This window comes from Dioszegia hungarica, assembly GCF_025882075.1.
Source record: "Dioszegia hungarica strain PDD-24b-2 chromosome Unknown MKK02contig_25, whole genome shotgun sequence".
Classification (NCBI taxonomy): domain Eukaryota; kingdom Fungi; phylum Basidiomycota; class Tremellomycetes; order Tremellales; family Bulleribasidiaceae; genus Dioszegia; species Dioszegia hungarica.
The window spans coordinates 718,165-730,924 of NW_026515779.1; the positions used below are offsets into that span (position 1 = coordinate 718,165).

At 56.2% G+C, this 12,760-nt stretch overlaps 8 protein-coding genes across 8 annotated transcripts; 5 read left to right on the top strand and 3 right to left on the bottom strand.

Moving 5' to 3' along the window:
* Nucleotides 1–91: 91 nt before the first annotated feature.
* Nucleotides 92–1,187, top strand: MKK02DRAFT_40755 (uncharacterized protein; the record flags this gene model as incomplete). Its single annotated transcript, XM_053091250.1, has 4 exons — nucleotides 92–439; nucleotides 483–776; nucleotides 841–879; nucleotides 930–1,187. 4 exons carry the CDS (start codon nucleotides 92–94, stop codon nucleotides 1,185–1,187), a joined length of 939 nt encoding a protein of 312 aa, XP_052942229.1.
* Nucleotides 1,188–1,460: 273 nt separating this feature from the next.
* Nucleotides 1,461–3,152, bottom strand: MKK02DRAFT_20360 (histone acetyltransferase type B catalytic subunit; the record flags this gene model as incomplete). The annotated part of the gene is made up of 8 exons (XM_053086246.1): nucleotides 1,461–1,598; nucleotides 1,663–1,749; nucleotides 1,878–2,113; nucleotides 2,167–2,210; nucleotides 2,260–2,402; nucleotides 2,446–2,535; nucleotides 2,568–3,040; nucleotides 3,092–3,152. The coding sequence occupies 8 exons, from the start codon at nucleotides 3,150–3,152 to the stop codon at nucleotides 1,461–1,463; spliced, it is 1,272 nt and encodes a 423-aa protein (XP_052942230.1).
* A 381-nt stretch (nucleotides 3,153–3,533) lies between these two features.
* On the top strand, nucleotides 3,534–5,066 carry MKK02DRAFT_40757 (peptidase M50B-like-domain-containing protein; the record flags this gene model as incomplete). The annotated part of the gene is made up of 15 exons (XM_053091251.1): nucleotides 3,534–3,670; nucleotides 3,713–3,759; nucleotides 3,941–3,981; nucleotides 4,026–4,045; nucleotides 4,077–4,095; nucleotides 4,128–4,160; nucleotides 4,204–4,344; nucleotides 4,385–4,513; nucleotides 4,544–4,598; nucleotides 4,649–4,674; nucleotides 4,715–4,729; nucleotides 4,763–4,844; nucleotides 4,876–4,905; nucleotides 4,936–5,022; nucleotides 5,053–5,066. 15 exons carry the CDS (start codon nucleotides 3,534–3,536, stop codon nucleotides 5,064–5,066), a joined length of 876 nt encoding a protein of 291 aa, XP_052942231.1.
* A 25-nt stretch (nucleotides 5,067–5,091) lies between these two features.
* MKK02DRAFT_35360 (prenyltransferase) lies at nucleotides 5,092–6,959 on the bottom strand (the record flags this gene model as incomplete). Its single annotated transcript, XM_053089159.1, has 7 exons — nucleotides 5,092–5,418; nucleotides 5,612–5,745; nucleotides 5,778–5,863; nucleotides 5,896–6,013; nucleotides 6,055–6,207; nucleotides 6,457–6,645; nucleotides 6,893–6,959. 7 exons carry the CDS (start codon nucleotides 6,957–6,959, stop codon nucleotides 5,092–5,094), a joined length of 1,074 nt encoding a protein of 357 aa, XP_052942232.1.
* A 250-nt stretch (nucleotides 6,960–7,209) lies between these two features.
* On the bottom strand, nucleotides 7,210–7,827 carry MKK02DRAFT_40759 (uncharacterized protein; the record flags this gene model as incomplete). The annotated part of the gene is made up of 6 exons (XM_053091252.1): nucleotides 7,210–7,232; nucleotides 7,279–7,381; nucleotides 7,435–7,495; nucleotides 7,527–7,613; nucleotides 7,659–7,669; nucleotides 7,810–7,827. 6 exons carry the CDS (start codon nucleotides 7,825–7,827, stop codon nucleotides 7,210–7,212), a joined length of 303 nt encoding a protein of 100 aa, XP_052942233.1.
* Nucleotides 7,828–7,943: 116 nt separating this feature from the next.
* MKK02DRAFT_40760 (uncharacterized protein) lies at nucleotides 7,944–8,961 on the top strand (the record flags this gene model as incomplete). Its single annotated transcript, XM_053091253.1, has 3 exons — nucleotides 7,944–8,034; nucleotides 8,066–8,203; nucleotides 8,234–8,961. 3 exons carry the CDS (start codon nucleotides 7,944–7,946, stop codon nucleotides 8,959–8,961), a joined length of 957 nt encoding a protein of 318 aa, XP_052942234.1.
* A 714-nt stretch (nucleotides 8,962–9,675) lies between these two features.
* Nucleotides 9,676–10,895, top strand: MKK02DRAFT_40761 (uncharacterized protein; the record flags this gene model as incomplete). The annotated part of the gene is made up of 3 exons (XM_053091254.1): nucleotides 9,676–9,963; nucleotides 10,006–10,126; nucleotides 10,177–10,895. 3 exons carry the CDS (start codon nucleotides 9,676–9,678, stop codon nucleotides 10,893–10,895), a joined length of 1,128 nt encoding a protein of 375 aa, XP_052942235.1.
* A 770-nt stretch (nucleotides 10,896–11,665) lies between these two features.
* Nucleotides 11,666–12,601, top strand: MKK02DRAFT_30267 (uncharacterized protein; the record flags this gene model as incomplete). The annotated part of the gene is made up of 3 exons (XM_053088011.1): nucleotides 11,666–11,674; nucleotides 11,725–11,835; nucleotides 11,882–12,601. The coding sequence occupies 3 exons, from the start codon at nucleotides 11,666–11,668 to the stop codon at nucleotides 12,599–12,601; spliced, it is 840 nt and encodes a 279-aa protein (XP_052942236.1).
* Between the last annotated feature and the right edge of the window lie 159 nt (nucleotides 12,602–12,760).

Genomic DNA, 12,760 nt, shown 5'->3' on the forward strand with positions numbered 1-12,760 from the left:
GCACATATAAGGCCCCTTAGGATCCCTGAGAATCGTTTTCACCATATCCACTCATCCCGCGCTCTCAACACCCACTCACACAATCACAACGATGTCTGCGCTACCCCTCTACTTGCTCCGTCCGGGCCTCCAGCGCTCTGCTGATGGGAAGAGCTTCGATGTGGTCGTTGACCCACTGGAGCTGACCCGTTCCGTCACGAGCAAGGACGGAAGGCGCGAGATCAGCTACTCTGAGTCTCATGCTACCAGCACCAGCTTCAAGTTCCCGTTCTCCCTGCCAAAGCTCTCTCAGGGCGATGCTCCCTCCTCCCTCGCCAACATCTTGACGGGCGCGCATACGCTTGAGGAGCTCGAGGCCAGCTTGAAGGAAGCCGCAAGAGCGTGGTCTGGGTGCAAGGACTTCCTTGACAGCGAGGTGACGAAGGTGCTGATGGATGATGTGAGCATAGATCTGTTGTCTCGCTATCATGCTGACGCATCAGGACGGTGCGCTACAGCTCCAACTCCAGATGACCAGAGTCGAGGTCGCGAACGGTGTCGGCCAAGAGATCGATGCGCTTCTCAATACCGTCAGCATTCTCCAGAAACACGCCAAAGGCACAGCAGCCAAGACTGGGAAGACTGAGTATTGTGAGATTCATGAGACAATGCCGGCCATCCTTACTGCGATGACCTCGATCGGGACCGACAAGATCAGGCGGCACACAGCTGTGGCGCTCAAGCAATCCGGCGAGTTCTCGAAGACCGTCCGAGACATACTCAGCGAGGACGAGCGGGTGAGAAGTGAGTCTCTCATCGGAATCTGCGAGATGGCAGAGATGTACTCTGAGAAGGTCTCAGGGGCGCCGCGAAGCACAGTGGATGGTGGGGCTGGCGGAAGTGAGTTGTGGACTCAGCTGCGAGGCATGTCCCTGGGTGAGATGCGTCAGTGTACGTCAAACCTTGACTCGATCGTCAATGACACCAAGACTGGCGGCATCGTAAATGACAAGTGGACGGCGTTGGGCCGATCTGCGTCTGCTCCCGACGTCCTTGAAGTCATCCGCACGTGGCACGAGTCTGACAAGACACTCGGGGAGAGTGCCGCCGCCGAGGGTCTTGAGGTCCTTGCGGGACGCGCAGTGGAGAAGGCTCGGGCCCTTCAGGAATTGATCGATGCTCTCAAATCGAGCGTGGACCCAGCCTGAGTCCTCGATGGGGGTGCTCTCTCCAGTTCACAACCTCGGTTCCTGTACACATTTTCGTCAGTTGAGACCATATGCATGTTATCGTTTGATGTGACCAGTGTTCCTGGCTCATCGTATGCGGCGAGGCAGCGGTCCTCAAACGTGTCATGAGAAATGGCGAGTCCGTGAGCGGCCCGTGAGGTTTCTTTTGATAGCCAAGGCTACCAGCGCATCGTGGGTATCTCAATTGTCAGGATCCATCAGTATCGAGCACCAGCTGCATGCTCATACATCTCAGTGGAAGGTCATCTCGAGTATCCGGTCGTAGTCCTCTACAACCGACTCGTACGTTTTCGCCAGCGCCTCTTTCCGCTCCTCCAGTGTCATCTGACACAGCATTTCGTAGTTGAAGCGATACAGTCTGCCTTTGACCTGTGGGATCAGCAGGCCTTCGCAAGTTGAGATTTGTCAGCTGCTAGTGGATAGCGAGACTCACGTGTAACCTGTACGCGCGCAGTTTTGTCGGATCTTTACGATTCAATTGGCGGAGGAGAAGCATTTCGAGGACCCGGTCGAATTGGCGCTGAAACGTCAGCTCTTGCTCTACACCTTCGGCTGAGGCTTTCCCAGTCCCGGCTCCGCTCCCATTCGATCCCCCTCGATTGCCGCCTGCTAATCCGGATAGCTCCCTTTGGTTGGACCAAAACTCACCTGCGCAATCTTGTACTTTTTCCTGATCCCCATCTCCCACAGCGCCCTCCCCGCCCGCTTATCCGACCCCACATCCACCAAAAAGTTCGGATCCTCCGTCACTCCCTGCTGAACGAAATATCGCAGATCGTTCCGATCTCGGAGATCCTCGAATGCCTCGGCGGGGTCTTCGACCGTGAGCTCGGCGACTTCCGGACGCGTCAGGACATGTTGATACAGCGCCGAGTAGAGCTTGGCTATAGAGTCAGCTCCGGCATAGTATGAGAAAGATACGAGCAGGGGAACTCACATCCGTGTCCTTGTTGTTGATATGGCGGCAGGATGACGAATTGACTATCCAGTCAGCTGTGAGTTCCTGGACGGTACAGGATACAGAGCTTACCTTAAGCGTAGTCGGACCTGATCTGGGTAACACCAGAACGGGTAGACCGAGGTATAGCCAACAAAGTGGTAGGTGTAGACATCGGATTCTGGCCTTTTACGCTTCTCGAAGAGTGTGATAAACTCCCACGCATCTTCGTCTTCCTTAGCGAATCAGCTGAAGACCTTTCAGAAGCGGGGGACATACGTGGACATAGCTCCCCCCTTCTATGAACAGCAGGATGAACAACTGCATCCGACGATGATACTCCCTAAACCCCGGCGTCGCCCATGTTGCCTATCATCAGCTCTGACCAAAGTCACACTTACCTTGTACATCTCAAAGACTACCGCGCCCTCGTCGTCCTCCTTGACCTCCTCGACTGCAGCCTTCCCATTCGCCTTGCCTTTCCCCTTGGCCTTCCCCTTTCCTTTTACTTTCCCAGCGGCCGCCGCCCTGGCGTAACTTCCCACCTTATCCCCCATCGGCCTAAAGGCCACAGCGTCCCGCTCTACCACCTCCTGGAAGCTCTCCTCGGACTTGGTATAGTCCTTCGGGATGAACTCGTACAACTTCCCCTCGATATCGTCCGCTGGCGTGGCGGACTGCAACACCTCGTCCTGATTGATGGAGAGGTACTGCTTCAGGCTCCCCGAGGCGAATTGGAGCTGTACTTCCAGGCCTTTGTACCCGAATATCTTCTCGTGCTCGCCAAAGATGGGGTAGGTGAAGGCGGGGGAGAAGGGGGCGAGGGCGATCAGGTCGTCCCCTGCCAGAGCGGCGCTGTCCTCCTCGGAGCGGACTGATTGTGAGCTATGTCCATGTAGAGTCCTACAGGGACCGGCTAACTCACCCATCTGCAGGCTCACCGCCTCGTTCGAGTCGCACAGCCATTCTTCCATGCCTTCGGCCATCGTGAGTGAGTATGAGGAGTGAGGTATACTCGTTATATCGGAGAGTACAGTCAAGCGATGGTTCTGACCTTTGTTGCTGGCTGGACGCGTCGAGGCGCGTCACATTCAACCGGGGATTAACCGAAAGCTCCCTGGGGATAACCCCGCTAAATGCCGACCTTGAGGCCGGCTCGCTCCAGATCACCCTGCTTTGAGAACCAGATGTGGCGCCACACACAATGTCCTTCCCCGTGTGTGTTTCAGGATTCTTCGGTACGCTGTAGAAGCTCACTCAACGCCGAGGCCCGGTGACAGCTTGGCGATGTAAACATCCTTTCCCCCTCCTGCTTCTCTACTGACCATCTTACTCAAGACTTGACCTATAGACGACTGACTGAAGAGATGGCGCCGACCCGCACCCAAGCTATCAGGGCACTCGCCACTGCCGCTATCCTGGCTGGGGTCCAAGACCCGCTCGCTGAGCTTATCTTGGCCAAGCGAGATGCTCGAGAAGACCTCACGCCAAATCCGACGCAGCAGTACGCATTGTGCAGTCGGTACTGAGGAGAGCTGACGTATAGGGTGACGCTCATTGTGGCGGCGTGCTATATCGTCGTGATTGGAATATGTGAGTGATGAGCTGTCAGACCGAATGGTAGCTGATCGCTAGTCGTACGTTTCACCGTCTCTCGGACGGACTACGGGGCTCACTTGGCAGTGGTAGGTCCACATGAGCTAGTTCTACCGCTATACTCACCTTAGGCACGGTAAGCGATTCATGTTATTCTTTGAATCTTCCTGATCGCCAGTACCGTACCTCGAAAAGGCCATCTACCCCTTCAAGCTCCTCGTACGTTTCGCCTCTCCGAGCTCAGCTCACTAGCTGACTCACAGACTGTCGGTCTGCATGAGATGTGCGTATAGCCATTAACTGAGCTGATCCAGGTGTCACGCATTAGCAGGGGTAAGGGATCTCGCTTCTGATCTGACGTATAGGTGATCACATGCGCCCATATCGAAAGCATCACCGTGAGCTCTCCTCCAGGACCCCTTCCGCCTTACTGACGTCCAGCTCGAACCGAACGAGGGCGGAACTACGCGCATGCGAGGCGGGATCCCTTCCGTACGTTCTTTCGAGAATCAGCTCACCCAGATCACCCTTCCAGCTGGATATCTAGGTTCCGGTCTCATCGGCGCCATCTTTATCGCCTGTGTGAGCTAAGTCCTCTTCGTAGAAGAAAGCTGACCCATAGGGCTTTGATACCAACGCGTCCAAAGTATCGGCGCTCGTCCTGGCCTTCTTCCTCCTCCTTACGCTGTTCTGGGCCAGAAGGAGCTGGGTCCCATACCTGACATTCGCCTTCGTCGCGGCGTTGCTCATTGTGAGTCAGGGCTCGATGGAGCTGATATAGGTATGCTGGCTGGTAGCAAGATCGGTCGCTCTACGATTCTTGATCCTCTTCATCGGTATGTCAGCTGACATACCTTCCTCGCGTTGTATCGAGCTGACCCAGCAGGCGTGATGAGCTGCTTCTATACGATCGTAAGCGTCTGATTAAGGAGGAGGCCAAGCTGACTATCAGTGGGATATCGTCGATGTCAGTATATTCCCTCTTCACAGCTGATCTCAGGACACTCTCGCACGCAAAGTCAATAGCTCGGACGCGTCCGAATACGCCAATCTCATCGGCTGCTGCAGCTCTCGGTTCTGGGGTAAGTCCGTCTGTGGCCGAGCTGACATTAGGCGCATTCTGGCTCCTCCAGTCTATCCTCTGTAAGCCTACCTCTGGATGAGCTGACGTAGTCTTCGGCGCGGGTTTGATGGTCGGTCTCGCGGTGTTCAAGGATGATTTCGAGACGCAAGCTCAAAAGGCCGATAATTTCCTGGGAGGTGAGTAGAGGCAGAATCAGCTGATCTCAGGCTCTCCCGGATGAACGACTACAGCACATACTATATGCATTACCATAACCCACTGAGAAGCACCTCGCCCACATAGTCCACTGCAATCCCTAACCAGATCAACCCGCCCAAATACCCATTACTGACAAACTTGCTCCAGCAGTCTGGGCGCGACTCAAAGTCTACCGTCTTGCACTGCCAAGCCAGGTGCGCCGCGGCGCCGACGCACGAGATGGAGTAGTAGGCGGGGCCGAGGCCGGCGAGGTAGCCTGTGAGGGTGAGGAGGGAGACGAAGGAGGCGGAGAGGGTGGAGATGAAGTGTCGAGAGTGGGTGGGGAAGGCGAGGGCTGTGGATTTGACGCCGACGAGGATGTCGTCGTGTTTGTCCTGGGCGTCAGCAATGTCTGCAGTAGGGCCGTCTCATGACCGGCGCACAGCTGTCGTGCGTCGCACCCCAGCCAACCGATTACCGCGCCGCAGCCATGGCTTCGCCGCTCAACTCTGCCTCCCAAGCGCTGCAACCTTTGGCGCTCATTTGACAGGGGTCTGCCCGCGCGTCTCATGCGAAGAGGAGGCTCACCTGGTGTGCGTAGATCGTATCGTACATGATGCCCCAGAGGACACCGCCGACGTACACCGGGGTAGCGATCGTCCAGTCCACAGCTCCGACGACGGCTGACCAGCCCAGGAAGGCACCCCAGTTGAATGTCATCCCTGCTGTCAGTTCGGCCTGAAGGGGTACCTACCGAAGATGACTTGAGGGTAGTAGGTGATTCGCTTCATGTACGGGTAGAGAATGACCAGGCCTAGCGAGCTAGCCCCCAATACGATCCTACTGTCAGCCATGCTAATGAGTACACGTACGAATACCAGTTGAGCTGCGTCAAGACAGCCAGTCCAGCGGTCAACTGCACGCCCAGAAACGTCAGAGCTCCAAACTGCGTGACATCTCCCCTCGCTAATGGTCTGTTCTTGGTTCGTTCTGCCTGTCAACTACGCCCAGCAAAGAAAGGACTGACCCACCTACAGCACGATCAAACTTGGCATCCCACATGTCGTTGATGGTACATCCTGCGCCGCGCATGATGAGGGCGCCGACGCCAAAGAGGCCCATGTAGAAGAGGGGAGTGGTGATGGGGAGGTGGTTCACGGTGGACGCCATGGTGATTGACCAGGCTGGGATCAGCTACTATCACCTCGAAACCAATCGGCCCTCCAGCTGTGAGCACCTCAAGAGCCCCTGATCCAGACGCGCTTCTAATACCGCGCATGCTCCGCTTGTGAATCACCCAGCGGAAAGAGACTGGGCTTGGGTTGAGCCCGCCCTTGCCCTCTCCTGGTCGATGGTTGGCGCCTCCACATACGCCCAAGAGAAGCCCAGCTCCTTGCTCACTCCCGTGCATTGTGCCCGAGGAGAACACTCACCACATGGCCAGAAGAGCAGCACGCTTCCGATAGGTTTATCTATCCTCGTCAAGAGCAGATATGGCTTTGCCCCCATCGCCCAGCCGGGTAAGATCCGATCCAGGATATTCGTAGCAGGCGCGACCTCCGCTGGTGGTGTGGCAGGATGGAGCAGTTCCGCATCGATATGATGTGCGACGGGTGTACCTTCTGGCGGTGTAGGAGAAGTAGGGGAGTGAAGATGACGCTGTCGATGTCGGCAGAGGATAGAAGTGGGGGAGGGGGAGGGAGGTTGCCGGGATGAGCTCCGAAGAGAGCGTATGGGAGCTCGCAGAGGTGTAGGGGAGCGCTGGAGGGTATAGCGGAGCGTACCCAACGTGAGGCGCTGCATTGGGCTTGGGAACATCGTGATTGCCAGGATAGTAGAAAGCAAGTAGAGAGTAGGAGGTGGATAGACCTGAGCGCGACTTGAACTTTCTGACTTTCTCGAGATCTCGTGCCTGACTGGCCTGACGCGCCCACATGACCTGACTGCCCTGTGATGACAATACCTCTCCTAGAGCCGCTCGACTCCTAGCTGCTCTTCACCTATGTGCTACTGGACAGAATGCGCTGCTCCTACGATCCACTCAGAGCTCCGCGACTTCTCCTCTGTAAGTCGCAGCTTCCGGGCAGAGGAGAACCTTGGACCTGGCTGTATCGCCGAGTCTTACCGGTCGGTCCGGTCCCTCCGCCATAAGTCTGATAGTATGATACATGCACGACCTGGACCAGCTACTTCTTTCCTTCCTTTGCCTCTGGTTGGTCAGCTATGGGCAACGTTATGGGATATACTTAGCTCACCTCTTCTCGTCGCATCCTCCAGCAACGTCGTATCCACATTCCTCGCCTGCATCCGCACATACCGGACCACCGAACCCCTTATGAAACAGTTCTTCACCGCGAGCTAAGCGATCAGCTATGTTGTCCCATGCAATGAGGTAAGACGAGCTAGCTCACCATATGTGGATGTCTCTCTGGATCTTCCACGGAGATCCCGTCTAATCTGATGTTGAGGAATCTACATCAGGTTTGTCGATGAGTAGACTTACTGGTCGACTGATTTGAGGGTGCCTGTTATTGAGAGGTCATTCTTGAGCTCTACGGTTATGACTTGGTCTGTCAGGGTTTTGAAGAAGCTGGATGATCAGTACGGGACAGAGAGGGGGATTGAAGGGACGCACGAGAACATCAACTGATGAGTCAGCTTTGTGCGCTTTGGCTGATCATTTGGCACCTGCCAGCTTACCATCGTGTCGGATCTCTAGCTATCTATGTGGTTGTGTTGCGTTGAGTGGAGGTCACTCGATATAGGTGTAACATCAAGAGGCGGACCTGTTGCGCGAGAAGCATGAAGCATGCGTTATCAATTCTGAAACAAGCTGGAATCATGACGTGGCACCTCCTACGATTCAAATCTCATCTCCTCCTCACTCACAGCTCCAGCCTATAGGTACTATCCATCTACAATGGCGATAGATATAGAGCCTATGCTAGCCTCCCCCTCATCCATCCCCATATACCTCATTAATGGCGTAGGAACAGTCTGGGATGCACAGGGTAGGTCCCTCTTCGGCTTTGCTAACATGAGTCGCGGCAACTCTCCACTGCGTCCACGGGATCTCTGGACTCCGCGTCGGTACTCTTCCCGGCGTATCGTCCCAGAATGGTTTCCTAGGTCTCCCAATTACGCTCATGCAAGAAGAGACTGCCTATCTCGTCCGCCAAGGTGAGCCCATCCTCAACGTAGCTGATATAGGCATCGCCCACCTCGTACCCGTGAACCCAAATCCCACCCACTCGCTGCCCACATCCGCCGAAGTGCAAAAGTACAGCGCAGAGAGGGTGCGCAGGCTACGCGAGCTCGAGGCGTCGATGCGGGATCTGGAGGTGGAGAATGCTCGGAAGGCCAAGGCGAAGTTTACGCAGGCGGGGGAGGCGGCCGCTGCGAAGCGAGAAGCGAGAGCGAGGATACGCGCCGAGAAGGCCGCCAAGGGCGGAGTGGAGCTTTTTGAGCCGGAAGAGCCTGCGCCCACATCGAAACCTATCGCCAAGACATCGCTGGAACCACTTCGCGGAACACATTTCCACGATATCGCCCCTCATCCCCACTTCCCGGCCCTCGCCCATCTCCCGTCAATCACATCCCTCCCGCACCCCCTCTTCCCATTCCCCTCGTCAGCCCGCGATCGCGCACTCCTCGCTACCTTCACCCGCCTCCTGAGTCTCGACCTCCGCGTTGGACTCGGACCGCGATTCGGAGGCGAGTTTTTGGTGTACCCCGGAGATTACCTCAGGTATCATGCGCATTATACGAGTCAGGTTGTGGTGGGAGAGGAGGCGATACGGCCGGCGGAAATTGTGGCGTGGGGGAGGCTGGGGACGGGGACGAAGAAGGCGGGGCTGATTTGCTGCTGGGAGGAAGAGGAGGGAGGGGAGGAGGATGGAGTCGAGTTTTACAGTTTGGAATGGGCCAACTTTGGGTAGGGTCTGCGACTGGCCGAGGCGACTGAGACGGAGGCGGGGGATGGGAGGAGTAGTATGGTACATCTGCTCCGGATCTCGACTTACTGATCCTCCTCGCATCGCTGACCGTTAATATCCAGCGGGACGAAAGTGGGGGGTGGAGAAAGGAGCGGGAAGTCGTTTTAGTGTCTAGACTCTCCACTACCCGTCTGCCTGAGGTGATCCAGGCGGTGCGTGCGGCCCGTGCGTCACGTTCAGATTTGCACCGGTCTACAACCTATCTACTGATGCGCACTGACCCTCTCTCACCCTGTAGCGCCCGGACCACATCCAGCGCCAGTACGGGAGAACCGTGCGCAACTGGCACTATATAACCTCGCCGGCCAACCTCAAATCCCTCGTTTGTACTTCATCCTCGCAAGGTTGTTCTACATCTTCTCCAGCCACACAGTCAGGCAAGTCCTCCGCCTCTTCTCTTCGCACCCCAACTCCTATCCTACCCTCTCCCGATCCGGACCACCATTATGGTGGAGAGCAAGTCTCTACGATTGAGCATCTCCTCCTTCCTATATCGCTCTTCTACGATTCGGTATATCGTTAACGAACGCAGACCTCTGCTCATCGCTCTAGCAAGCCACCTCCCACACCCTACCAAGCACCTCCCAATCGCACGTCATACACCCACGCCTCCATCCCTGTTACCCCTTCGACTCGACTGAACACCTTCCTGCTACGATGATGGCCTTTGCTTTGACGAGAAGTCGAAGAGCCCAAGAACTTCCGGGCGTCACACAATACACTGCTCAGTCTCCTGCATGGCCGAGGAACTCGGACCGGGACCTACCAAGGCAAATCACCATCTCCGGGCCGACCCCTAACCCAGACCTCGCACCCGAAGGTCAAGCTTCTGCTACTATCGCCACCAAGGGGCAATTGGCGATCGATGAACCTGCAGCTGCCACGGCGCAGATGTCTGCGGACCCTGTCCGAGGAAAAAGTGGCAATGCGCATAAGCGCAGATATGTGAGTGAATCGCACTACTTCGCTGTTACTCGCTGATTGCAGTCAATCTACTCGGCCGATCTGAAGGAAGATTTCGATGATGTCTTCGACAGCGCTCAGCCTGCATCGAACGGTCTACCTTTAGCCTTCTGCCCGGAGCTCCAAGCTATACCATCCCAGGAAGGTACGTGTCAACTTCTCGTTGTTCGACCTGGTCCAGGCTGACTGGCTCAGGCCTTACCGATGCCCTCCTCATCGAGACCTTACACCGCGAGCTATGGCAACGCCGTGCCAAGCTTCTCGTCATCAAAGTCAACAAAACGATGAAAACCTGCGCCTCGGCTGCCGCAACCGAGGCTCGCGAGGTCGGATCACAAATTTCCGATCTACAGGCCCAGATCCAGGATCTGCACGCATCGAACACCTCTCTCACGGTCTCTGCCGAGGAAATGTCCACTACCCACGACCGGCTTGTCGAGAAGTTCGGCCAGCTCAAGAAGCACCTCGGTGTCGTGGAGGCAGATCTCAGGCAGATGGAGATCGATAATACCGGCCTTCTTACTAAGATCCGGACGCTCGAAAGCACTATCGAAGCGCACCGGTCGGACACGGGAATACGGACCAGGGAGGCGGAGGCAGCCGCCAAGGTCAAGGCCGCTGAGTTGGACGTTAAGGTGGCGGACGGAAAGACGAAAGCGGCTGAAAAGACGGCCAAGGCGGCCGAGGTGAAGGCCAAGGCGGCCGAGGTGAAGGCCAAGGCGGCTGACACGAAGGCAAAGACGGCGCAGAAGAAGATCAAGGAGGGAGAAGTGAAGCTTAAAGAGGTGGAGAAGGTGAACAGGGATCTGAAGGCGGCGAATCAGGATTTCCTCGCTCAGGCCGAAGTGGACGCGTCGAAGAAGGCGGAGCTGATGGGGCAGCTGGCGCTGCTTAGGCGTGAGATGCGGTTGTGATAAATGTATGAGCCGTAGATGACGCTGATCTGACTCACTCCGATACTACTGATAGCCTGACCGTAGTACGATAGTACGATTGGCGAGAGGGAGGGATGCCTAATAACAGACTGTTATTGATGCTCAGATCGCTGACATATGTGGGGTGCACGAATAGCGTAACCCAATTATTCGCCACCCTTCCGCGTCCCAGTCAGTACTTTCGGCTCGCACTCCTTCCTTCCTCTCTCAATCGTACTTCATTCCCTTCAGTTAGGATATCAATACTTACCGTCGCTTCAGCACCTCGGCGGCAGCATCACGCAGCTCGCCTTCAGCGGTCCTTCTCGTTGATCCGGTCTGCACACTCACAGCGTTCCAGATCCGCACATCAAGCGCCAAGATCCGGTCTGTTCTTCTTTCCACCGAGATGCGGAGGGCATACTGACTCAAGGAAGAAACCGCACACCCTAGTCCCAGTACACCGATAGCCGCGCCGCAGATCAAGGCTCTACTTCTCCTCATAGTCGGCCGAACCCACCATTCCTTCCTCCTCATCCAGGCTCTCCCACTCGCCGACCTTTCCTTCCTTTCCCTCCTCAGTCGGCCGAACCCACCATTCCTTCCTCCTCAACCAGGCTCTCTCACCCACCGACCTCTCCTTCCTCTCCCTCCTCCATCGTAGCACTCGGAACGATCTCGGACATGTCTGATCTCTCTTTATCAATGGCGGGCCGATCGCGAGGTTCCCCTCTCGACAGATCAGTCGTGGGGCTACTCCGACTTATAGAATGCCCACGGTGAGCGACTGATAGGATGAGCTTGGAGACTGTTCAAAGCTGATTCTTAGGGCCGTGCACGGTACCATTCGTCATACCTCTCCGAGGTCTCGGATGATGAGCCTCCTTTTCCGCCGCACAGGCCCGTCTTGGACGAAGGGGTCAAGAGACAGCTCATGCCTGTGAGGCTCTCCACATTGCACGTTAATTCCCGAGCTGATCGTCTAGGCCGTTGTGTACAAGGGCACCCTTGCTCAAGCCTATCAATCCGGCGTCAACGATACGGTCGAACCTCTCCACGCTATTTCCCACATCGAGCGCCGACGAGCCACCCAGCCAATCGGAGTCCTACCCTCAGCCACTATCGACGACCTCCGCGAAGAGTACGACCAAGGACTTCTTGTCGACAAAGAAGTCCGCAAGCTCGTCGAGGCGCAATCCGCGGCCATCTCGGGACACCGCGTGCAAAGGGACCTCGACGGCGGGGACATCACACGTCTGAACGATGCTTTGAAGCAGTCCGCCTGGGGTCACGGTCATACTGCCAAACAATACGGCTTGCTCCTCGCCTCTTACAACACACTCGCCGCGTCGGTCAATACAACGGACGGGATGCCATCGGGCAAGCGCCAGAAGCTGGCGGATGAGACGCTCAAGGAGGATTGTGCGTGGCTCAAGGCGGATGCGAGGATGTACGAGAAGCAACACGTGGTGGATCAGGTGCAGGCGGAGGAGATGAAGCAGCAGATCGAGGGGCTGAAACTACAAGTGCGGGCTCATCGCAAGGGGAAGGAGGAGTTGAGGGTCAAGCTGGAGGGGAAGGAAGACAGGGAGGCGGAGCTGCAGGAGAGGGTGAAAAATCTAGAGGAGGCGTTGGCGGTGGCGCGCAAGCAGACGAAGGAGCAGAGGGAGGAGAAGGATAGTATTATCAGGCAGCTCGGTCAGTAGGTCAAGAAAGACAGAATCGAGAAGTCAACGTAGTGTAACATGCGTATAGTGTAACATGCGTATAGTGTAACATGTGTATATGTAACATGTATAGATCATAACATGCTCTGTCGAGCTAGAGGACCGGGAGTCCAAGGACAAGACGGATGTCCAATGGAG